This window comes from Artemia sp. Qi Xiang Cuo, chromosome 21, assembly GCF_049724085.1.
Source record: "Artemia sp. Qi Xiang Cuo chromosome 21, ASM4972408v1, whole genome shotgun sequence".
NCBI classification, from domain to species: Eukaryota; Metazoa; Arthropoda; class Branchiopoda; order Anostraca; family Artemiidae; genus Artemia; species Artemia sp. Qi Xiang Cuo.
This window is the reverse complement of record NC_142814.1, coordinates 24,676,594-24,701,030: the sequence shown is the minus strand read 5'-3', so window position 1 is coordinate 24,701,030 and position 24,437 is coordinate 24,676,594. Positions and strand designations below refer to the sequence as shown.

The 24,437-nt window shown below is 37.9% G+C and overlaps 1 protein-coding gene across 4 annotated transcripts in view; it reads right to left on the bottom strand.

Moving 5' to 3' along the window:
- The window catches only part of sick (sickie), a 374,025-nt gene that overhangs the window by 178,237 nt on the left and 171,351 nt on the right, over positions 1 to 24,437 (bottom strand). For all 4 annotated transcript variants that reach the window (XM_089107071.1, XM_089107072.1, XM_089107073.1 and 1 more), the window contains one exon: positions 14,306 to 14,487. In XM_089107071.1, coding sequence (XP_088963197.1) covers positions 14,306 to 14,487 — 182 coding nt within the window. The remainder of the gene's footprint in view (positions 1 to 14,305; positions 14,488 to 24,437) is intronic.

Sequence of the window (24,437 nt, the reverse complement as noted above, 5' to 3'; positions counted from 1 at the left end):
GTAAATATAGGGACATTTTTTCCAGGGGTATTATGTCAGGGGAGAGGGAAGTTTCCGGAGGGAATTTTCCAGGGAAAATCCCCTCCGAAAACTTCCCTCCCCCCTGACATAATACCCCTGGAAAAATGTCCCTGTATTTACCTATAACAAATACTATAGGTAAACAATTTCCGAATTGTTTACATATAGTATTTGTTATAGGTAAATATAGGGACATTTTTCCAGGGGTATTATGTCATGGGGGAGGGAAAATTCCGGAGGGAATTTTCCAGGGAAAATCTTACAAAGGAGGGAGGGGGCTCTAAGTTAAGAGATTTACCCACTGTTTAGCCTACGTATAGCATTTGTTGTTGGGAAATATACAGAAATGTTTTGAGGGGGAACTTTTAATGGGGTGGAGGTGTTCCTGGCATGATTCAAAACAATCAGAAAATCAAATGAAAGTAAGAACAATTTCCGAGGGGGAATTGTTCTGGGAATTCAAGAAGGGAGCAGAAGGGAGCTGACCAGGGAGAATTTTCCGGGGGGTGGGGGATTTAATCAGGGGAAAATATTCCACAGGGGATTTTTTATGGTGGAGTGATGGCACCGCTATTGCGCTACCTATAATTAGATCTAGGGACGTCGTTTGGGGGGGGGCAAGGGGCCTCCCATAATTTGTAAAATATTTATATATAGCCCATGCCCCTTGATTATCGGGATATGGACCCCTCTTGTCCCCCCCCCCAATAAAAATGCTGGAGATTTGCCCCTGATTAGATGAAAAGCTAGTAGGACAAGAGCTACAATTTTTTTCAAAGTGCAAATAAAAAATTGCGTATAAATTCTCTTTTATGTTATTTCATATTCAGCTTCCCTTTCTTATATGCATTTTATGATGTGATGATGCTTATGGAATACAAACAGCTCTAGTATTAGTGGGAGTTACCAAATCTGGAGCAATTTATTCATTTTTCCTTCCTATATCCGAGCCTTTCCATCAAAAGTAAAAAAAAACTTCAGAGCATAGCCAGTTTAAAGGACTGAATTCACTGATAAATATGCTAATTCGTCCGTATATCAATCATTTAAGCCCTCTTAATTTTTGTACATACAATGGCCCTTGTTTATAATTCCACTTTCCCCTTTGCTTTATTAATGCGTAGCGGCGGACAGGACGGCTCTACATGACTTGGCAATTAAAAGCATTATAAGCCCACTCTTTTATAATTTAAGGATTGTTGGAAAATATGTCTCTAGAGTTGAGCATTAAAGTGAAGAACTTTATTTGGCTTTAACGTTTAGATCTATTTTGGCACTGTTCCTGAATAATTTTGTGAGAGATAATTTCTTTATCGCTGTGCAACAAAATGCTCAATGTCACTTTCCTGAATTTTACAAGACAACAAAAACACTTCTTTTTTACATTTACATAAGATAATATTTCTTTCAAAATTTTGACAACAAGCACTACAAGCAGAGTATTCAAAGCCAAATTCAGAGTGGGACGGATAAAGCATTTACCACATGGGCGCCCATAGGCTGAATTTTAGGGGGGGTGGGTTACCTGGTTCTAATCGGCACTTTCAATGTTGTATATTGAAATCTAAAGACTAAATATCATAGGCAGCGCTGCCTAAGCAAAGAGCGGTGCGGGCACAATATATTATTTATTTTCATTTTTTTAGGCCATGGCACTTCATATGTCATAGTAAATGTCATAGAAACTTCAAAAAGAGCTCATGGAGGGCAACCAGCCCCCCTCCTCTCCCGAACACTTCCAATCAAAATTTCAAGATAGTCATTTTATTTGACATAGTTTAAAAGTCCAGATATTATGTCTTGGAGGATGAGACCCCTCCCCCCCCGACAGTCCTAAGGGCAAATGTTATAAGCTATGCCCCGAGGGTATATAAGTTTTTTTTGGAAACGGTGGTCGTATAAGCTTCAGAGGGGGCTCATTGGATTAGAAATCGGAAGTTTAAGTGTCATTTTTAAGAGTCAAATTTATGGGAGGGCAACTGTACCCCCCCCCACCCACGTCATATTTTCCCCAAATGCTTCCAATATAAATTTTTAGATAGCCATGTGTTCAAAAATAAACCAAAAGTGTCATAACACGGCCTTTGGGCTTGACCCTGAGTATGGTGGGTAAGGGTTGTAAGTTATGCCCCGGGGGAATGTAAAGTTTTTATGAAGGGGTGGCCGTGTGAACTTTAGAGGGGGTTCGTTTGATTGGAAATGTATAGTTCTAGTTCCAATTTAAGAGTCAATCGTGATGGAGAGAAAAGAGCCCCTCCCCTCCCTGACATTCTCTTTTCCCCAAACACAGTTGATCGAAATTGTGAGATAGCCATTTTGTAACCAATAGTCCAAAGAGAATATAACAATGTCTTCAGTAATCAAATATAAGGAATATTTAGGCGGACGTTAAACTAAATAAAAATAAACTATGAGCATGTGGACTTTTAAAAAGGTGACAGAGCAATATCTCAAGAAAAACCTATATTATTAAGTTAGACCTTTAAGGGGAAGTTGTGGGAATTTTGAACTAGCCAGAAGGCACTATGTGTATACTTTTAATACTACCACTACAGTTACTGTAACTAATGATGCTAAGAATATTAAGGTGAAACTTTTAGAAATTATTAGGGGGAGTTCCAATTAAACGAAAAAACTGTATGCATGCAGGTTTTCAAAAAGGCATATAAGCAATATCATACGCAGCACCACTCTATAGTAGCTAGAAATATCATTGAAACATTTGAAGAAGCTAATTCGATCCAAAATCAAAAGTTCTAGGGTCCTTTCTAAGGCTAAAAAGAGATTGGAGGGCAATCAGCCCGTCTCTCAAGCCGATTTATTTCCCAAACACATCCAGTTAAAATTTTAAGACAACTATTTTCCTCAGCATAGTAGAACGATCCAGCAACTATGTCTTTCGGGATATTAGGCATGTCCATCCCCCACAGTTATGAAACTGGCCCATTATGCTATACAACTAATTGCTGCTTTATAACTAAATAAAAAAGTATTGTGTTTGCAGTTGCCAATAAGACACCTCCAATATATTGAGAACAACTGGGGGTATTAAGTTGAAGCTTTCGAGGCTACTACTGTTGCTACTTCTGCTCTTACAATTTAAACAAATAAATAGAGTGTAAGTGTATCCAGGTTGTCAAACAGCATAGATAGAATATTCTGGGAACGATATTAAGTTTTATTTTTTCAGGTCAACCTGAGGAGGCATAAAATTAAATTAAAAAATACTAATTGTTTCAGGATTAAAAATCGTTGAAAAAGTTTCTCCCAACATACAAATAGCAAGCCAAATAGAAGAATAACCGAAAAGATATAAAAAAAAAATTATGACAATGACTGTCAATAAAAAACGATCAGAAATTAATTAAAAAAAACTTTTTCCAAAAAAAAAGTTTTTCAAAGAAAAGCGAAAAGCTCCATTAAGCCAAAAATGGGCAGAAATGAAGTCAGGTAATCGTCCAAGCGTAAAACTACCACAAATCACTAATAATAAATAAATGAGACTCAACACGAACATAATCATAGGCAGCGCAATAGCGCTGCCAAAGTAAAGAACGATGTTGGCACAATGTATTATTTTTTTTTTGTTTTTTTTTGTCGTAGAAACTTCGGAAAGGGCTCATTCGATTGGAAATTGGAGTGGCTTGTGCCCTTTTTAATAGTCGAAAGTGATTGGAAGGCAACCAACACCCCTTCCATGCCCACCATTTCCCCACAGACATCCAATCAAAATTTTGAGATAACCATTTTGTTTAGCGTAGGTGGTTTCCAGGGAAAAAGTTGGTTCTTGTGGGGGATAATCCCCAACTATCACCCGAGCACGCATTTTAAGTTATGCCCTGAGGGCACATAAGAATGATGTTGGCACAATGTATTGTTTCTTGATTTTTTCCTGTAGACCAGGGCTCTCCGTATCGAAGAAGTTGCCGTAGAAATTTCGAAAAGGGCTCATTCAATTTGAAATTGGAGTGGCTTGTGCCCTTTTTAATAGTCGAGGGTGATTGGATGGCAACTAACACCCCTTCCACGCCCACCATTTCCCGAAACACATCCAATCAAAATCTTGAGATAGCCATTTTGTTCAGCCTAGTTGATTTCAAGATATAACTTATGTTTTTAAGGAGGAAACTCCCCCACAGCCCTCAGGGCAAGGGTTGTGAGTTATACCCTGGGGGCATATAAGGTTTTTATAGAAAGAATTGTCGTAGAAACTTCAAAAAAGGCTCATTCGATTGGAAATTCAAAGGGCTAGTGCCCTTTTTAATAGTCAAAAGTGATTGGAGGGCAACTAACACCCCTCCCACGCCCATCTTTTCCCCAAACACATCCAATCAAAATTTTGAGATAGCCATTTTGTTCAACGTAGTTTTAAGTCCAGAAAATTAGGTCTTTGAAGATGATATCCCCCCCACAGCCCTAAGGGCAAGGGTTGTAAGTTATGCCATAGGGGCATGCAAGGTTTTTTAAAGAAAGCGTTGTCCTAGAAACTTAAAAAAGGGCTCATGCAACTGAAGATCGAGATGGCTAGTGTCCTTTTTCATAGTCGAAAGTGATTAGAAAGCAACTAACATCCTTTCCACGCCCACCACTCCCCGAAACTCATCCAATCAAAATTTTCAGATAGCCATTTTGTTCCACGCAGTTTAAAGTTCAGGAAATTATACCTTTGACCCCTATACCTTCCCAAGGCCAAACATAATTTGCACTTTACTGAAAAAAATACAAATGAATGTGCATTGTCAGTTTAATATACATATACTGATATTTATTAATCAAAATATTAATATTACTTTACTTACTAAATTTATAAAAATATAAAACATAGTTTTATTTTTTCAGTAAAGTGCAAATTATGTTCTGGCCTTGGGAAGGCATAGGGGTTTTGAGCCCAACTTATGTTAATTTCTGGTTGTTTTCAGTTTGATTCGGTTATTTGTTGTAATCTCTGTTCGTTTTGGGTTTCATTTATTTATCGATGCTGATTTGTGATAGTTTCACGCTTGGTAGATTATTTGATTTTATTTTTATTCATTTTTTGTTTAATGGAGTCCTTTACTTTTCTTTGAAAAACTTGATTTGTGGAAAAAAGTTTTTTTTAATTAATTAGAATAAATAGCCAAGTCAAACCCAAAACGAGCAGAAATTAACATGAGTAAGGCTGATCACCCTCATGCCTTTTCAAGACCAGAAAAAATTTTGCGCTTTACTGAAAACAAAATATATATGAAATGTCTTTACCTTTTGTACTTAAATAAGTACCAAAAATTTAAGACTGGAAGGAATAGATATAAGTATGGGTATATTAAACTGTCAATCCACGACCATTTCTTTTTTGTTTTTGTTTTTCAGTAAAGCCTAAATTATGTTCTGGTCTTAAGAAGGTATAGGGTCTGTCAGCTCTAGTAATCTTAATTTTTGATTGTTTTAAGTTTTACTATTTTAATTTCTGTTCGTTTTGAGTTTCATTTGTTTGTTGATAGTGATTTGAGGTAGTTTTACGTTTGGAAGATTATTTAACTTTATTTCTGTCCATTTTTGGCTTAATGGAGCTCTTTGTTTTTCTTTGAAAGACTTATTTTGTGGAAAAAGGTTTTTAAATTAATACAAATATAAGCAGCGCCATTCAGCCAGGGGGGCTTGAGTCCCCCTTGTCCCGTCCCCTTATGGGCGCCCATGATTTACCAGTGTGTTCTCTCGGGAGGCTTTGCGCCACAGAGTTAGTATCAGAATTCAGACCTTTGTCAAAATGCCATGAAAAAAAAAAAAACTTAAAGTGAGAATGAACTTAATAAAAAGGCATAAATTTTGACTCAAGCAGTCAAAATAAAAAAGGAAGGTTTCAAGAGCATAAAACACAATTAGGCACAAAAGACAAAGCTTCGATTGGTATGACACAAATATTTTTTAAACAAAAACATAAATCAGTTGAAAAAAACAACCGAGGCAGAAAATAAATAACTGGTCAGAGAACAGCATTAAATATTGAGATGTTTGTATTGAGCTATCATGGGATAGAAACTACCGAACGAAGGTCTACGTAAATATTCCAGCCTCATGCTTGGAGTTAACCGTTTCAGAAATACGGCAGTTTGATGAAAATCAAATCCTAGTTATGAGATACGCGCATTATGTGTTTTGCTCTTGGATATTTGTTTTGCGAAATAAGTCTCAAATTTGTTGCCAGCAACCCCCAAAATCCTTTAAGCACCAACTTTGGCGAGGAGCAAACATTGATACGCAATGTGTGCTCAACCTGTGTAACCTTAACGTCTTTAGATTTTCAGTTTTGATATTATTATATTAGCCTCATATTTGTAACCGACGAACTGACAAATTCATAAATACCAGCTTTGCCGAAAATGAAGCAAAAACCATTTGGTAGATTTGTACTTATTTCGTTTGACCTAGGACCGCATACTGCAATATCGGATAGAGGGGGACCTGAAGACGGAACGGTGTCCCTATTGACCAAATGGGGTGGAATACAAAGCTTACACATTGTCTACCAAAGGGAATCGGATATGGAGCGTATGTACTGTTGGCAAAAAAGGGTCGGAAAGGAGCATAGGCACTGTCGCCCAAAGGGTCGGAGACTGAGCATTCACACTACTGAACCACGTACTGTCCTTCAAATATACCGATTGAAAATCCTTGAATGGCTCTGATTTCAACAAGAAGATACATACCTACTTTTCTTTCTAGTAAAATTTTCCTATAAATTTTCTTTTTTATATGGGTTATTTGCATAACTTGGAGGGTATCGAGTGAGTGAGCCTTTTCTAGCTAACTAATACCATCTATTCTATATGATGATCCCTGGAAAAAAGCAATGCTAGGATAATGACACTCTGTAATATGTCGATTATGCCAATACTCTTAGATTTGTGATCGACAGCCTTATCATAGGCAGCGCAATCGCGCTGCCTAAGTAAAGAACGATGTTGGGACAATGTATTATTTTTTTTCCGTACAGGGCACTTCGTACCGAAGGAGTTATCGTAGAAACTTCGAAAAAGGCTCATTCGATTGGAAATTGGAATGGCCAGTGCCATTTTTTAATAGTTGAAAGCGATTGGAAGGCAACTAACACCCCTTCCACGCCCATCATTTCCCCAAACACATACAATCAAAATTGATATAGCCATTTTGTTCAGCGTAGTTGATTTCCAGATAGAAATTATGTTTTTGAGGAGGACACTCCCTAAGAGCCATCAGGGCGAGGATTTTAAATTATGCCCTTAGAGTATTTAATATTTTTATAGAAAGCGTTGTCGTAGAACTTCAAAAAAGGCTCATTCAATTGGAAATTCAAAGTGATAGTGCCCTTTTTGATAGTCGATAGTGATTGGAGGGCAACTAACCCCCCTCTCACGCCCAACTTTTCCCCAAACGCATCCAATCAAAATTTTGAGATAGCCATTTTATTCACGTAGTTGAAAGTTCCGGAAAATAGGTCTTTGAGGATGACAATCCCCTCCCCTCCCCACAGCCCTCAGGAAAAGGGTTGTAAGTTATGCCCTGGGGGCAAATAAGGTTTTTATAGAAATCATTGTCGTCGAAAATTCAAAAAGGGCTCATTCGATAGTAAATTTAAAGGTCTAGTACACTTTTTAATGGCCAAAAGGGATTGGAGGGCAACTAACACCACTTCCACGTGCACCATTTCTCCAAACATATCCAGTGAAAATTTTGAGATAGCTATTTTTTACAACGTAGTTGAAAGGTCCGGAAATCATATCTTTGAGCAGGACACTCCCCCCACAGTCTTCAGGGCAAGGGTTGTAAGTTATGCCCTGGGGGCATTTAAGGTTTTTGTACAAAGCGTTGTCGTAAAAACTTGAAAAAGGGCTCATTCGATTGAAAATTCAAAGGGCTAGTGCCCTTTTTAATAGTTGAAAGTAATTGGAAGGCAACTAGCCCCCCTATCACGCCCACCATTCCCCCAAACAATTTTGGGGGACTTCGTATCGAAGGAGTTGTCGTAGAAACTTCGGAAAGGGCTCAGTCGATTGGAAATTGGAATGGCTAGTGCCCTTTTTTCTAGTCGAAAGTGACTGGAAGGCAACTAACACCCCTTCCACGCCCACCATTTCCCCAAACACATCCAATCAAAATTATGCGATAGCCATGTTGTTCAGCATAGTTGATTTCTAGATAGAAATTATGTTTTTCAGGAAGACACTCCCCCACAGCCCTCAGGGCAAGGGTTGTGAGTTATGCCATGGGGGCATATAAGATTTTTATAGAAAGCGTTGTAATAGAAACTTCATAAAAGGTTCCTTCGATTGTAAATTCAAAGGGCTAGTGGCCTTTTTAATAGTCGAAAGTGATTGGACGACATATAAGGTTTTTATAGAACGCGTTGTTATAAAAAGATCAAGAGGGGCTCATTTTATTGGAAATTGAAATTGATAGTGCCCTTTTTGACAGTCGAAAGGGATTGGAAGGCAATTAACGCCCCTTCCAAGCCCACCATTTATCCAAACGCATCCAATTAAAATTTTTAGATAGCCATTTTGTTTCTGCCGTGAATGGATGGAGCTCGTTTACGATGGAGGTGAATGGAGCTCGTCCGGAATGATGCAGACCATGTCTGCTGACCACGTACCTCTGGATACGGGGTTTCCCCTAACTAAACGCTCCGATCAGGGTGACCTCAACCTCTTGAGGTAGGGGGAGTCCACTCCAGAATTCTCAGTATCCAGGTAAATCCTGGCTCTAATCAGAATCCAGGCCTAGGGTCGGTTGTGCTTGCAGCCCTCCACCCGAAACCCATTTCAACGAATAGCTTAGCAACTGTCTCGGATGACCAACCTTCTTTTATCCCATCACGACCCTTGCTTGCCCCTGGACAGAGAAATGACCAGTATTTGAATCTTCTTGACCAAGGTGGCCTCCAAATTACCACCTAGAGTACATTGTTGTAAAATTTTCCCGGAGCTAAGACACTTCTGGTAATAGAACTGAAGTGATTCCGCGTCTCTTTTTCTGGACTAACAGAAACCCATCTAGTTAGAATCGTAAATGATCCCATAAGTGAGGGATACTACCTTCTCTGGTCTGGTCAGACAACCACCAGGAAAAATGGAGTCGGACTAGTTCATGATGACAAATCCAAGAAGTGTCTACTGTCTTTTACTCCTGTCTCGGATAGAATCGCTAATGCTCGACTCAATCACAAGCAAGGAAAAATTATGGTCCTTGTTTGTTATGCCTCGACAAACAAAGCTGACACAGAAATAGAGGATATTTTCTACTCTTCTTTGACGAATTAATTGTTTAAGATATCTCCGCACGGTATTGTCATTCTCCTGGGTGACCTTAATGCAACTGTGAGCGATAACCATGACTTATGGCGACAAGTCATTGGACCAGTTACTCCGGATTCCCTAAATGACAATGGTCTAAGGCTTCTACAACTCTGCAGCATGCACAACCTTGTGATTACGAATACCATGTTTGCAAGGAAGGACATTCAAAAATATACATGGTACAGCAATGACGGCCATACCCAAAAAATGATCCACTGCATCATCGAGACAAAAAGATAGAGGTCTTCGATCAGGAACTGTAAGACATATGGATAAGCTGAGATTGGCAACACTGATCGTCATCTCGTCGTTACTAACTTGAGAATACGGCTCAAAGCCCATCAATCAAAACCAAGACCAGCCAAGATCGACGTCTCTCGCCTCTGCGATCAGAAGATACGGTTGAAATATGCCATTGATGTATCGAACCACTACGACGCGCTCCTACCATTTGAAAGTTGTGAAAACGCCCGGCTCTCATTAAAAGAGAATAACCTGAAATCAGTGGCAACAAATGTTTGAGCGAAAAGCGTGCTAATTAAGCATGGAGTCAGTCGGATAGGCTGGATGTCATAGAATATAGCCGCCAGCCGAGGTTAGTGTGTGACATGATAACCTTTACAAGCATTAATGGGGTCCGCAAAAAACTGATACAGCGAGACAAGAAACTGTTTGTTGATAAAAAGGCACATGAGTTAGAGTGTGCAGCCAAGAAAGGTGACGTTGGCGGTCTCTACAAGCATCTCCGTGATCTAACAGGAGACATAGCCCCCTCGGTTGCATGTGTTGTCTCTGTGGATGGTCAGCCGCTCAGTGACGAAGCTGCCCAGGTCAGTCGATGGAAAGATCACTTCTCGGGCCTCCTCAATGCCGAAGCCGTAACACAGACTGACCAGGGACTCATCAGCCTAGCCACCAGCACCCAGGAACTGCTGACAAGTGACACAGAAACTCCTGTCACGTCATCAGAAATCGTCATCGTCATCAGAAATCACGTCATCAGAAGGACTGGCGAGCAGGTATAATCCTGCCCTTATGGAATAGAAAGGGGAGCAAGAGCATCTGTTCGAACTACAGAGGCATAACGCTACTTTCAGTGCCTGGAAAGCTCTTAGCTATGACACTGCTGGATAGAGGCACGAGTATCCTCAGAAGAAAGAGGAGAGTCCAGCAGGCGGGGTTTACGCCCGGGAGATCCACTATCGAACAAATCTTTACCATGCGCCAGTTAATTGAGAAGACGAAAGAATTCAGGAGGAAAGCATATGTTGCCTTTGTAGTCTTTAGGGGTGCTTTTGATTTGATGGATCGCGACTCGCTCTGGCTCATACTTCGATCAAATAGTCAATCAGAAAAATACTGAAAGTTGTTTGAAAAGCCTTACGAAAAGATCATGGGTTTTATCAAAGTCAACGGCAAACGGAGCACGACATTCGGCATCAAAACCGGTGTACGACAAAGTTGTGCCGATTTTGTCTACGAATCGTATGCCAACGACAACCCCAGCCCGAATAGTCTACGATTTTGACGCTAAAGCTAATGGCTGGTCTCGCCCGAGGGGCAGACCTCAGACAAGGTGGAAGGATAGCCTCAACAAATTCATTGAGATAGCTAACATCGCTGTCGAAGAGGCCCCATTAATAGCAGTAGACCGGTCAGCCTGGAGGAGCAGAGTTGCGACGCTCTCTACGCCACCCCAACGTGGCAGGAGCCTTAAATCAAGTAAGTCAGTAGACACCCCATTGTTTCTGCCGTAGAGAAACAATGGGATGTGTCATAGAAAAACACCTGACCTAACCGAACCATTGAACTCTAGCCGTGGACATTGAACTCTTGCCAAAAATATGAATCTTGCCAGCTAGAAACACGTGTGAGGGTGTGACGTCAGAGGGCTCCATTAAAAATCCAATGCTATTTTCCCTATATTATTTTCCGTATGGGTTTCATCGAATCAATGGAAGGGGTACTACTATCGATGCTGATTGCAGCTTCGCACTTGGTAGATTATTTGATTTAATTTTGCTCATTTATGGTTTAATGGAGTTCTTTACTTTTCTTTGAAAAACTTATTTTGTGGAAAAAGTTTTTTTTAATTAATTAACCTGTAAATACCAGCTTTGGTGACAATCAAACACCGTTTCTGAAATAATTACTTTTGCGTGTTTTGACTTTGAACTTTTATGCTGTAATAGTAGGCTTATATTTGTAACTTAAATACCAAATTTGATGGAAAACAAATACCATTTGTTAAATATCCTCCAAGCTTGTTTTGTTCGAGGACAGTCACAATGCGATCCTGAACAAAGGGGGTAAAAACGAAGCGTTTGCACTATTGGCCGCAGAGGATCGAAAACACAGGGTTTGCATTGTTAAGGGGTCATATCATGGATGGAACCTAGGTACTGTTGACCAATGCGAACCAGAGACGAGAGAATGCACTGTTTACAAAAAAAAAGGAAACTAGATATGTAGTATAAGAACTGTAGACCAAACAGCGGTGGAGACGGAGCCTATGCGCTGTCAAACAAAAGAGGCTGGATACGGAGTGTATCATCTCTTTACCAGAGGGGTTGAAGACGGAATATACGCAGTGTTGACCGTAACAGTTGGGAACAAGTCGTAGGTACGGCTTACAAGAGGCGATGGGATATGAAGGCCGTGCATCGTTTACAAAAGGCGTTCGAAGACAAAGAGTAAGCAATGTTGACGGAATTGATCAGAGAGAGAACATATGATCTTGTGACGAAAGGGGCCGGAGGCTGAGCTTAAGAACCAGTGGTAAAAGGGCCACAAATGATCGTGCGTGAAGTGAGCAAAAAAAGGCCTACATTTGCGAACTAAGGGCGGAAAGTGGGAAGGGGCAGGTGCAAGAGGGGAAAGCCTGCGGGCTATCAAACATACAGATTGGAAATCTTTGCATTGTCTTATCTCACCAAAGGTTGAACTTATCTATGAAGCACTTGTTTTATATGGGCTTCTTATAGAATTTGGGTACCATGCACCAGAGCCTGCACTTTTCCAACTGTACAGAAGGCTATCTTGAAATTCAGACCCGATGTCATGTACCGCTACGGTGGTGGGGAGAAATGGGTTAGCGCATAACATAGGGAATAGGTATAAAGTAGCCCTCTGATCTCTTTTGGCCCTTACAAAGGGCAATATTACTCAAATTTTTCCTCGTAGGAGTACTTTCCAATTTATCTACGACCAACTCAACGCCATTGATTTGACTTTGATATTGACCTCATGATTGTGACCAACACCCTGGTAAATCCTTGAATACCGGTTTGTTGAAAATAAGCCGCAACTTGTTAATTATTTATTTTGCGAGTTTTGGCTTTGAATTTCTGTACTGCAATAGCAGCAATAGTTGTGCGAGTTCAGGGTGCTAGAATGGGTTTAAAATTACTGTTAAGATGACTAGGTCACTAAGGCTAGGAATAAGTGAAGATGAAAATGTGACGTTGGGTAACGAAAAGATTGATCAGATGGACAGCTTCATTTACTTTGGTAGTATTATTAGTAAAGACGGTGGGTGCAGTAAAGATGTTAAAAGTAGAGTAGCCAAGGCTCAGGATGTTTTTTCACAGTTAAAAAAAAAAACTTTGGAAGAATAGGAAGGTAAGTCTGCAAACCAAGATTAGAATTTTGGAAGCTATATTGATGTCTTGAGGTTTTGGGTGAAAAGTGTCAAAATGGTATTATCTGGCAGTGATGGATGCGCTGTTCATGTGTAAGATGCGCTGACCTTACATAAAGTGCGTACCGCCATTAAGTTAACAAAAAAAACGCTTTGAGGGTTTCGGGCGAAAAAAAAGTAAGGGAAGACTTGGCAACATGACTCTGAAGCATGGGTGCTCCAAAAAGCAGGTAAAGCTTTGCCTTATGCTTTTTGGAAAAATTGTTTGCAGATGGTTCAGAAAATCTAATTTATTCATTGCACCTTAGACACTAGGTTCAACGGGCATCGTGGTTCCATCCTGCAGATCAAACCCATACTGAGAGAAAGTTTGGGATGGATAGAACACGTTCTGCGGATGAAAGATGACAGATTGCCAAAGATTGCTCTTTCCCGCCAACCGTCTAGGGCTAAACGGAAAGCAGGTTGTACGCGGTTGGGGTGGGAGGATGTGATAAAGAATGATTCAAATGAAATGGGAACTTCCTGGGATGGTGTAAAGAGGGGAGCTTTGAATAGATTAGGATGGAGGAGGAGCGTGCGCAGCTGTGTTTGCCTCATGTGTATTGGTGCTGCGGTGAGCTGTTAGTAGTAGTAGTAGTAATAATAGTAGCCCCGACTTTTTAATCATAAGTTCCTCGATCTTATAATAATAAGTTCAGATATTCTTTAACAGCACCTTTTGCGGGAACCAAACACTATTTATGACATATGCTCTTACGTCGTTTTGTTTGAGAACGGTTATTCTGTGATCCCGACTAAAGGGGTTTGGAGATGGAGCATTCAAATTCTTGGCCAAAGGATACTAGAGAAATAACAATTGCACTGTTGACTGGGCCTGAACCCCCTCTCCCCAAAATAATCAATTTCCCAAATTTTTCGGCAATTTGTATTCAAGCTATTACTTTTTTTTACTAGCCCCCCCCTGAAAAAAAATCCGTGTTCGGGCCTCGGCAGAGCTGTGCACTATTTATCGAAGCGGATCTGAGACGGAGTAGATGCACTGTTGATCAAATGGTGTCAGAGACGAAATGCATGCAATGTTTATCAAGTGGGCTCGGAGACAAAGCTTACTCACTACTGACCAAAGGGGTTAGTTATGCACATCTGACAAAAGGGTGATGGACATGGAACTTAAATATTGTTAAAGAAGGGGGTTGGATACAGGCCGTATTAGCTTAAAGTTGAAAAAACTGGGTAAGAGATGAAACGTATGCAATGCTTACCAAATATGGTCGGAGACAGAATATTCATACTTTTTTGATTCCACAGCCCCTATAAGAAAATTACTTACTCTTGGGTTTTTCTGGTGGAGGTTTGAACATTTTAAGTTTCTCAAGCATCGATCCTTTTTGGCTTGGCAGTTGTGTCTGTTGCTTTATCCTTGTTGAACTGTTATTTGGAACTGTTGGCGGTGCCACCGGAGTTATCTTTTGAGACCCCCGCGTTGGGCCATGTGCTGAAGCACCACCTATCCTAAAAGGATAAAGAATTTTCTATTAAACACGATATCATCTTGTCCACATCTTGCATACTGGATTTTAATCCACAATTCGTATTCGCATAGATACATTTACTCCTTAGAAGATAGGGAACCTAAACGAAGAAAAAGAAGAAAAAGTTTTAACACCTCTAGCACCTCAGTTTCTTAGTATTACTACTTTACTTAGCCACACATTCATGGACACCCACAAGGGAGTCGGGGAGGGTTGTTGGAAGAATGGGGAAGGAAAGAGAAACTCCACTAAAAAGATTTTTTCCTAAAGTAAAAACTGGGAAAGTCGGTTCTTATTACTTTAATATAAAACTTATTAATGCTAAATATATCCTGATTATCGTTAATGTTTTGTTGAATTAATTAAAAGAATGCATGGTTTCCTGAGAACGCGGCGTTTTTTTTTGTTTTTTTTTGCATAACTAAGGAGCCATATGAAAACTAAAAACTAAAAAAATCATTGGTTCGAATGTATATATACATCGATGTATATATATATATATATATATATATATATATATATATATATATATATATATATATATATATATATATATATATATTTATGTATACATCTTGCGTAACCTTCGAACCAATGATTTTTTTCGTGTTTAGTTTTAACATGGCTCTTTAGTTATGCAAAAAAAAAAACGCCGCGTTCTCAGCTAATTTTTGTTCCTTTTGTTTTTTTTTCAATATACAAAATAAACCTTACAGAAAGACCTTTGTTTGATTTAGATGATGAAACTAAAGAAGCCAATATGACTTTTGTTAAAATAGAAAATTAGATACAGGTTTTACTTCCTACCTCCCTTAAACTTTTTCACAAGATATATGCACCTTTGTCAAATAACTAAGAAGTCCTAGGGGTATGTCGATATCTTTTAGAATTTTTATATATAATTTTATTATTTAATGGGAATGAAAATAAATAAATACTTTTTTTCAGTAGCCAGTTCTTTTTTCAAAACGCAACTTCTAGTTTTCACTTACTGAGTGGCCTGGAAGGAGAAGTATACAAAATGAGGACACGATTAGATAGAGGCAGTACCTTTCAAGTGAGCAATTAAGCTTATCTCTGCGATCTTGCGGCAGCCTGATAGCCCTGGCAGAAAAAACTGATATAATTGAGGATATGCACGCTAACAAAGCAATAAAACGCTTTTCCTCGATGGGGACTCGTAGTCGCTAGCTCAAGGTTTTAGAACAGGAAAAATTTATTGGGTACCTTAGAATTTGTATTGATGAGCATTTTGACCCCTTTTGGACTGAAATTGATTCCTTTTTGCGACACAAAATGGCAAAAACGCTAGTTTTAGTGGAAAGATTTCTCTTGTTGTTTAAACAAGCCATCATCCGCTGACGATTTATCAAAAACTTCGGTAATCACTGCACTATTCATTTTATTATTAGCTACCGATTTGCGAATGAACACGGAACTCATCGTAGCATTCATGCCTTTTTTCTCGATAGGGGACAGCGAGGTTCTGGCCTCTCTTGCGCCGGGGGCCAAATCTTGATTAGCGCACCCTCCCCTGTCTCCTAAAACTTTTTAAGCCAAATTTTAACAGAATTTTCATTCATTAATGAAATTTTGCCAACTACGGCCTCTACATTATTTTAGTAAAAATAAAATGTCAAAAATTACAAAATGATTATAACCGTTAGATTATTCATTTGAAATTGTGCGCCCTTAAAATTTCTTCATCCGGGACAAGTGCCCCTGTGCCCCCCCCCCAAAGGACTCCTCTCTGGGGTTTCAGAAGATGGGAAATCTATCAACTACCTCAATAGTTTGCTTTCCTTTGCATTTTGAACTTCCTTGGGCCAAAATTGATGTTTTGTGGCACAAAATGGCAGAAAACCACAATTACCTGTTTTACGTCAAAATGGGAGGGGGCACAAAACCTATTTTTAGGATTTTAGACCGTGAAAACCAATTGGCTATCTTAGAATTTGTATTTACTTGAATTTGATTTTCTTTCGGCAGAAATTAATTTTTTATGGCAGGAAGTGGCAGATTTGCAGTGGTCTTTTGTTACTTAAAAAGTCACCAATTGCTGAAAATTAATCAAAAACCTTGATAATCACTGCAGCATTCATGTCATTATCAGATGAAAATTTATGAGTGAACACGGAGCTCACTGCAGCTCTCACGTCAAAGTTTAGAACGGTGTTTCCAGATGATGGGGCTCAGAATCTCCTGTTAGAATTTTTTTAGACAGCGAAAAATCAACTGGTTGTTTTAGAATTTCTTTCCTATTGCATTTTGACCCTCTTTAGCCCATGTTTTGCGGCACAAAATAGTAGAAAACGCCACTTTGTCATGATGCGATCTCCGCTGTTACTAAAAAAGGCACTATAGCTATGCCGTTTTCTTTCAAATGAGCCCCCCACAACATTCTAAAACCATTGATTCGGCACGATCAAACCTGGGAAAAAAAGAAGAAGAAACAAAGGAGACACATGAGTGTTTCCCATGCAAAATAGTGATCTTCCTTGTTGTTCACATTGGGCGAGGGAGGGGGGGGGTTCAAACCCCCTAACCCCCTCCTCTGGATACGGCCTTGGGTTTCAGACTCTTTTCCGAAATTCCCAAAAAATCGTTAAGATGAACCGAAATAAAAGATACCATGCCTGGATCAGCTACAGATGGCAATGCTTTTCCACAAGAAAGTTTTTTTTTCTCTTTTTTAAACGCTCTTTTAAATATCCGTTTGCTAGTGGTCATGGTTAAGTGGCGGATCCAGGGGGGCGAGGGGGCAAGCACCCCCCCCCTAGCGTAGTCTAAAGTAATGTAGGCCTAATTTACTTAATTAACTCAAGTTTGCGTTAATTAAACTTGCTCCTAACGCAAGTTTATCGGATCAACCTATTTTGCCCCCTCCCTAAAAGAAATTTCAGATCAACCTATTTTGGGCCCCCCCCTAAAAAATCCTGGATCTACCCCTGCCGTGGTTCGCTCTGTACTGGATTGAAGCTATTGCTGCAACAATAGAACCACAGTTTATATAATTAGTTTAACTAATTATATAATATGTGAATAGAACGGACAAAAGAACTCTTTTACCATTTATGGCGGATAGAAGGGTGTTAGCTTGTTAAAAATCGCAGGTCCATTTCCTTGTTTTAATTAGTCAGTCGAGACAGGTGTTCAAAACAAAAACGCGATAAAAGAAAACTAATTCTTCAAATTGCCATAGACATAAGCATTCGCCATACATCAAATCCTAGGGAGTTGAAAACTACCTGACTATGTGATTTAGGCACACTTGAAATCATACCTGTATGCATACACACAGGGGGACCTCTACCACACAAGAACGCCTGAACGCCTGAAGAATATGTAACCAGGAAAATGTCGGAAATAAACAATATAATGTAGACATTTCGGCTGTAATAATTCACAAAGCGGTAGTGTCACGAAATATGAATTTACAAGGAAAACTACAACAACAAAAAACGCTTTTCGGGTTTTGACTGTTTTTAATGAACAATCATTTTTCTACAGTAGAGGCTCCTTGACATTAAAGAAGAGCAAAAATATATTCAGGTCAATAGTAAATTTTAGCTATTACTGCATTGGAAAAAAAAGAGATGAAATACATTATCAAACAGTTCGTGGTAACGGACTGTAAGTAAGGAACGACCCGGCTCAATGGTAACCGAAACTCTAAAAAACGGAATTTTGATACCAGTAGACGCATCAAAAGAATCAGATCTTTATGCTGATTTCAAATATATAAGTTTCATCAAGTTTAGTCTTACCCATCAAAAGTTACGTGCCTGAGAAAATTTGACTGATTTTAGAAAAAAGAGGGAAAGACCCCCTAAAAGCTATAGAACCTTAATGAAAATTATACCATCATATTCAGTGTATCAGAGAACCCTACTGTAGAGGTTTCAAGCAACTATTTACAAAAATGTGGAATTTTGCATTTTTTGCCAGAAGAAAGATTACGGATGCGTGTTTATTTGTTTATGTTTGTTTTTTGTTTGTTTTTTTCCCCAGGGGTGATCGTATCAACCCAGTGGTCCTAGAATATCATGGGAGGGTTCATCGGAACGGAAATTAAAAGTTCTATTGCCCTTTTTAAGTGACCGGAAAAGTGGAGGGCAACTAGGCCCCCTCCCACGCTCATTTTTTTCCCAAAGTCACCCGATCAAAATTTAGAGATAGTCGTTTTGTTCAGCATGGTCGAAGATATAATAACTATGTCTTTTAGGAAGACTTAATCCCCCGATGTCCCCGGGGGGAGGGCTGAAAGTTATGAACTTGACCCAATGTTTACATATAGTATTCGTTATTGAGAAGTATACAGACGTTTTCAGGGGGATTTTTTCTGGTAGGTGGGGGGGGGGTCGGGGGTTATATAGCAGGATCTTTCCACGAAGGAAGTTTTCATGGGGGAAGGGACATTGCTATGAAGGGGGTGAACTATTTCACAGCATTATTAAAGAAAGAGATCAGAAATTAAATAAAAAAAAACAAGTTTTTCAACTGAAAGTAAGGAGCAACATCAAAACTTAAAACGAACAGAAATTATTAAGTATATGATTGGGTTCTCCCCCTAGTCAATACCTCGCTCTTTAAGACAAAGATTTTTTAGTAGTTTCATAAGAGCTATTTATTCTAATTAACGGCCTTTGTGATTAATGGGTCATTTTTAAAGAATTGGAACAAAATTTAAACTTTAGCTTAAAGAGCAAGGTATTGACTAGGGGCGAACCCCCTAATATATGTATTAAAAATCTATGAATATAGAAGTTCGTTACGTAAGTTAATTCGTAAGTTACGTATATTTATTACTAATAAAAACGTTCGTAAATAAAATTAAACAAGTTTCGAGAAAGCCATTTAACCAAATAAAAGTAAAATTAATATTCAAATTTGTTTCAATTATTCATGTACGGTGAACCAAAATCAAAACCTGCATTAATTCAAAAAAGTTCAAAAATTAAATTAAAAAAACAAGTTTTTTTAACTGAAAGTGAGGAACGACGTTAAAACTTAAAACGAACAGAAATTATTCCATAAATGAAAGGGACTGTCCCTTCCTCAACGCTTCGCTCTTTACGCTAATGTTTGACTTTCTCACAACTCTTATGTTTTTTAAACAATAAAAAACTTTAGCGTAAAGAGCGAGGCGTTGAGGAGGGGACAGCCCCTTTCATATACGGAATAATTTCTGTTCGTTTTAAATTTTAACGTTGTTCCTTACTTTCAGTTAAAAAAACTTGTTTTTTTTATTTAATAGAAAAAAAGGAACTGCTAAATAACTTGAACCGCAGAGTGTTTACAGGAGAAGTGAGGATTATCAGGATAAAGGGAAGATGGGTGTTGGAGATAACTATATATACACATAACGGGAGTGGAGTTTTTTGTGGTAGTTGTTTTTACACGTTTTCGTGTTGTTATATAAACAACCGCCAATGTTACTCTAGTGCTGGAATATACCATAACATACAGAGAAACTTATTGAAACAGTCGATCGGGCTATTGCATTTAAAAAGGTAGCTTCTAAATATGAGTTTTTTTTTTCTTAAAAATATCACACAAAACCTTTTCAATTATTGCACCTAACTTTGGCTTAAGTTAAATGTTTTTCTTAAAGACCAAGCTCTTTCTCTTCGAAAATCTTCTAATTTAGTCTTTGGGGTAGCACAATCTATATGCCTCAAATTTCAGAGGAAGTTATCTGAATACCAGATTCTTCCCCTGGTTACCGCATTGATCTTAAAGGGGTTAACCTGAGTGCATGAATATATCCTATTGTTTCTGTGGACCAGACAAGCGCAAAATCCTTTAAATATGTCATTAAAAATATTAACAGCATTGTGTCAAAAAGCTAGTGTGCCAAAATGGTGTTTTCATATTTTTAAGGGTGAAAAATGGGTCATATATTATCTAGGGTGAAAAATTATTATCTCCAGAAAAACAATATGACACTTCTGACGAAAAGGTCCTTTTCAAACCTTTACCTCCTTCCAGATACTTTTCTACAGGATTTCTTCCAAAAATTTGTTTAGGGGCCCCATGCTTTTAGGCGTTGCTATCTGTCATCACACCGGAGAAGAAGATTAGGGGGTAGGAGCACCATAAGAGAAAACATGCTTGAGACAGGACCGCATTGAATAGGTGCGGGGCCCGATTTGATTTTTTTGCGGGGCCGTCTGTATGTATTAAATATTTAAATAAAACATACCTGCATAGTAGTTCAAGCACGTAGAGCAAAATCTCTCTAATATAAGACTATCCCGATTAAATTCAATAAATTTGACATGAACTTTTACGGGTATTAATTTTCTATATTATAAAGTATATATTTTATGATAATATATACATTAATCTCATCAGCAATTCAAACTTAAAATAAATATATTTTAAGTTTGAATAAATCAAAACTTTTCCCTTATCGTCAAAAACAGTTTGCAATTAGATTTCAATTTTTTTTTTCATTCTGATGGTAACAGGCGGCCCTTTCAACTGCGGGGGCCAATTGGGCCCAATCTTCCTTTATCTGGCCTTGGTTTGAGAGAGATCTAAGAAGTATACAAATAAATGCTTTTAGCATGGAGCCAGGGAGCCAACATCAACAAGGTTGAATAGAAAAATATTTTAATGAACGCCTAGGTAGCCTCCAGGTTGCCGTTCTACATAAACTCTAGATAATATATTTGTTATTTACTCTGAGAGTGCTACAATATTGAGATATAAATTAATCCAAATTATAAGACCCGGAAACGCAATCATAGGGCCAATGACACACATATTTATGAGCTTTTTCTCAGATATCTGCCATATTTATTTTAAAAATAGCCTATACAGATTTGCAGTTCATATGCATCTGATATTCTTCTAGGGAGGAAACACCCATAGCCCTTGTCACTCCTAAGGCCACGACGCAATTGAGAGTAGCCTCTTTAGCTGTGCGAAGATTGTCGATAGTGTGTTTTTGATTCTCTTACATCTTTTGTACGATTACTGAAGTCGAAAGAGTTGAAGCCTCGTTTGATTCAAAATTATGGTTGGCAAAGCAAATAATTTACATTATTTTGAAGATTTGAGTGTTGCAGTTTGGCTTCACTTGTCGTGTGGTCCTAAAGTTGTAAGTGAATTATAGGCTTCGGCTACGGATTATTTTACGATTAATTTAAGTTGTGTTTTTTTCACCTTTCTTCCCTGTTTTCCTGGCCATGGAGCCTCTCTAGGGGGGGACGTTCTTTTTTGTGTATTTTTGTAAATTTATTGTTCAACAAGTGAACTCTGAACTTGCACACAAACCTTGATAATCACTAAATCTTTTTTGTTTTGCCCCACATAAGACAATAAAGAGAGTGATTGATCTTGGCTGCCATTAAGAGGAATTTGATGTAGTCTATCAAATTGTATTTGAATGAGCTTCAAAAGACTAGAAATGTCCACAGGACTATATTTTGAGGATAGTCGTCATTCGCAGGGGGGGGGATATTTATATCAGATCAAAAAGCAGGCACTTATATGAGAATTAGAAGATTTGATTGAAAAGTTACAAAAGATCACGAGATTTAGGGGAAAGGCCTGTGTCCCTTCCTGTCGTTGAACTACTTGAGCAACTTGTCTTTGTGTGTAAAAATCAACAATTTGCCTTAGGCGATGTAGACATAAAACAATAGTAATTTCTCGTTCTGTTCCTAATTTGGCAATATTCCAGCAAATGACGAATCAAAACCTTTTTCTCAGTTTTCCAAAATAATCCTTCATGGTTTCATTGAAGCAGAAATCAGACTGAGAAGAAATAAACGTTGTTCTGGAGAAGCAGTCAGACGTTCAACAAGAAATGTGCGCGGTATAAATGTTGCTGATTCACTGGAATCTGATCTGCTGATCACATGGGAAATTTCCCATCGTCTTGCTATGTGTATATACAGAAAAAAGTTAATGTAAAGTCAAGCTCACTAGCGATCAAATGCCTTAAGCATCCACAAATGTTTACCCAAAGGTCGACTGATCTATACCTAATTTATTGAACTTGATATTGAAGCGATAGACATACATAATGTTTTCTTAAGGCACTTTAAAAGCGTACATGTGAAAAAAGATAAAACCAAATTATAGTGTTTTCGGCAATTATTTAAAACTGGTAAAGCATCAACGTCCAAAGAAAACATTTCTAAGTCAACTCAGCATTGAGTAGGTGTGATCTAAACATTCATAATATCCTAACTTAGACCATTTTCTTCTTATGGGTTTCAGATTTTATGTTATAAATGTGGGAAAATTTTGAATGATCCCCCCCCCCCCCAATGCTACATAAAAATCAACAAAAGTTTTTGAAAAGAAAAATCGAACAGATATGTGTCTTTTTCCCTGTTGGCGATGTTCCAGTAAATTATGAGGTAAAGCTTTTACTAAAGTCGTCCAAAATAATCAATCACGGCTTCATTCAAGCAGAAATTAGACTGAAAAGATGTGTAATATTTTCCTAGAAAAGCAGTCAGACATTCAACGAGAAATATACGCGATTAACATGTAGCCGATTCAATGGAATTTAATCTGCTGTTTATATAGGAAAATTGTCATCCATTTACTTCGCACGCACAAAAAAATATTAATAAGAACTTTAGATTGCTTGAGATGAGAAAAGCAAAAAAGAGACAAAAAAAATGTGAAGATAAAGAAACAAACGGGACTACGGTCATTAAAAGGAAAAGCCCAACTAAAACGACGCGGATATTTCGCCTGTATAAAACAAGGAGTCTTCAACGCTAAATATAGACGAAGAACAGATAAATCTAAAATAATCTATAAAACCTGAAATTAAATAAAATCTAAAACTAAGAAATAAAAACAAACCAATATCTACATATACAAGCAATAAAATCTAAAACTAAGAAATAAAAACAAACCAATATCTACATATGTTAAGCAAAGGCACTTGAAATGGGTTAAATCGTACTCTTTTTTGCTGTACAATAAGAATTGTATACATATATATATATATATATATATATATATATATATATATATATATATATATATATATATATATATATATATATATATATATATATATATATATATACATATATATATATATATATATATATATATATATATATATATATATATATATATATATATATATATATATATATATATATATAATATATATATATATATATATATATATATATATATATATATATATATATATATATATATATATTAATAATTAGACCATTTTAGATTTATATTTGTTCTGCGTCTACATTTAGCGTTGAAGACGCCATGTTTAATACAGACGAAATATCCCCGTCGTTTTGGTTGGGCTTTTCCTTTTACTGACCGTAGTCCCGTTTATTTCTTCATCTTGAGATATATTTTTTTCTCTTTGTGTATGTCATGGCTGGCCAGATCCATGGCTCTAGATCTTTCATTGAGATAAGAAGGATAATAATTAACAAATTTGATTAAGCACAATCACAAATCCGACTAGGAAGGGGGAGTGCACAGACGTTTTTCCCGCGGCCTACAAGAATGTCCATCCAGGCCCAAATATTTTGAACATCACAGGTTCTTAACATCTTCTTTTTGTACTTACGCATTATATGGGCCTTTACAAGGAAACCAGTCACGAAAAACCCGCCAGACAGGTTAACTCAAGAAACCGCTATAGAGTAATGCAATGCAAAGCGTGGTTTTCATTGCGTTTACGATATTTAATCTGTTGTTTTTTAAACTGTTTTTTGGGGTTTAGGGGGGGAAGGTATCTAGTTTAGGTTAGGTTACGTATTTAATATATGCTAAGCTTTACCCCCCCCCCCCCTAATGTGCAAATATATAGCCCAAATTTGTCTATAAACTATTATATATTCATCCTATTTTATTATATTTCATTAGCATTAACCAAACTTGACTTTTTAGAATGGCCCATATAGCACGCAAGTA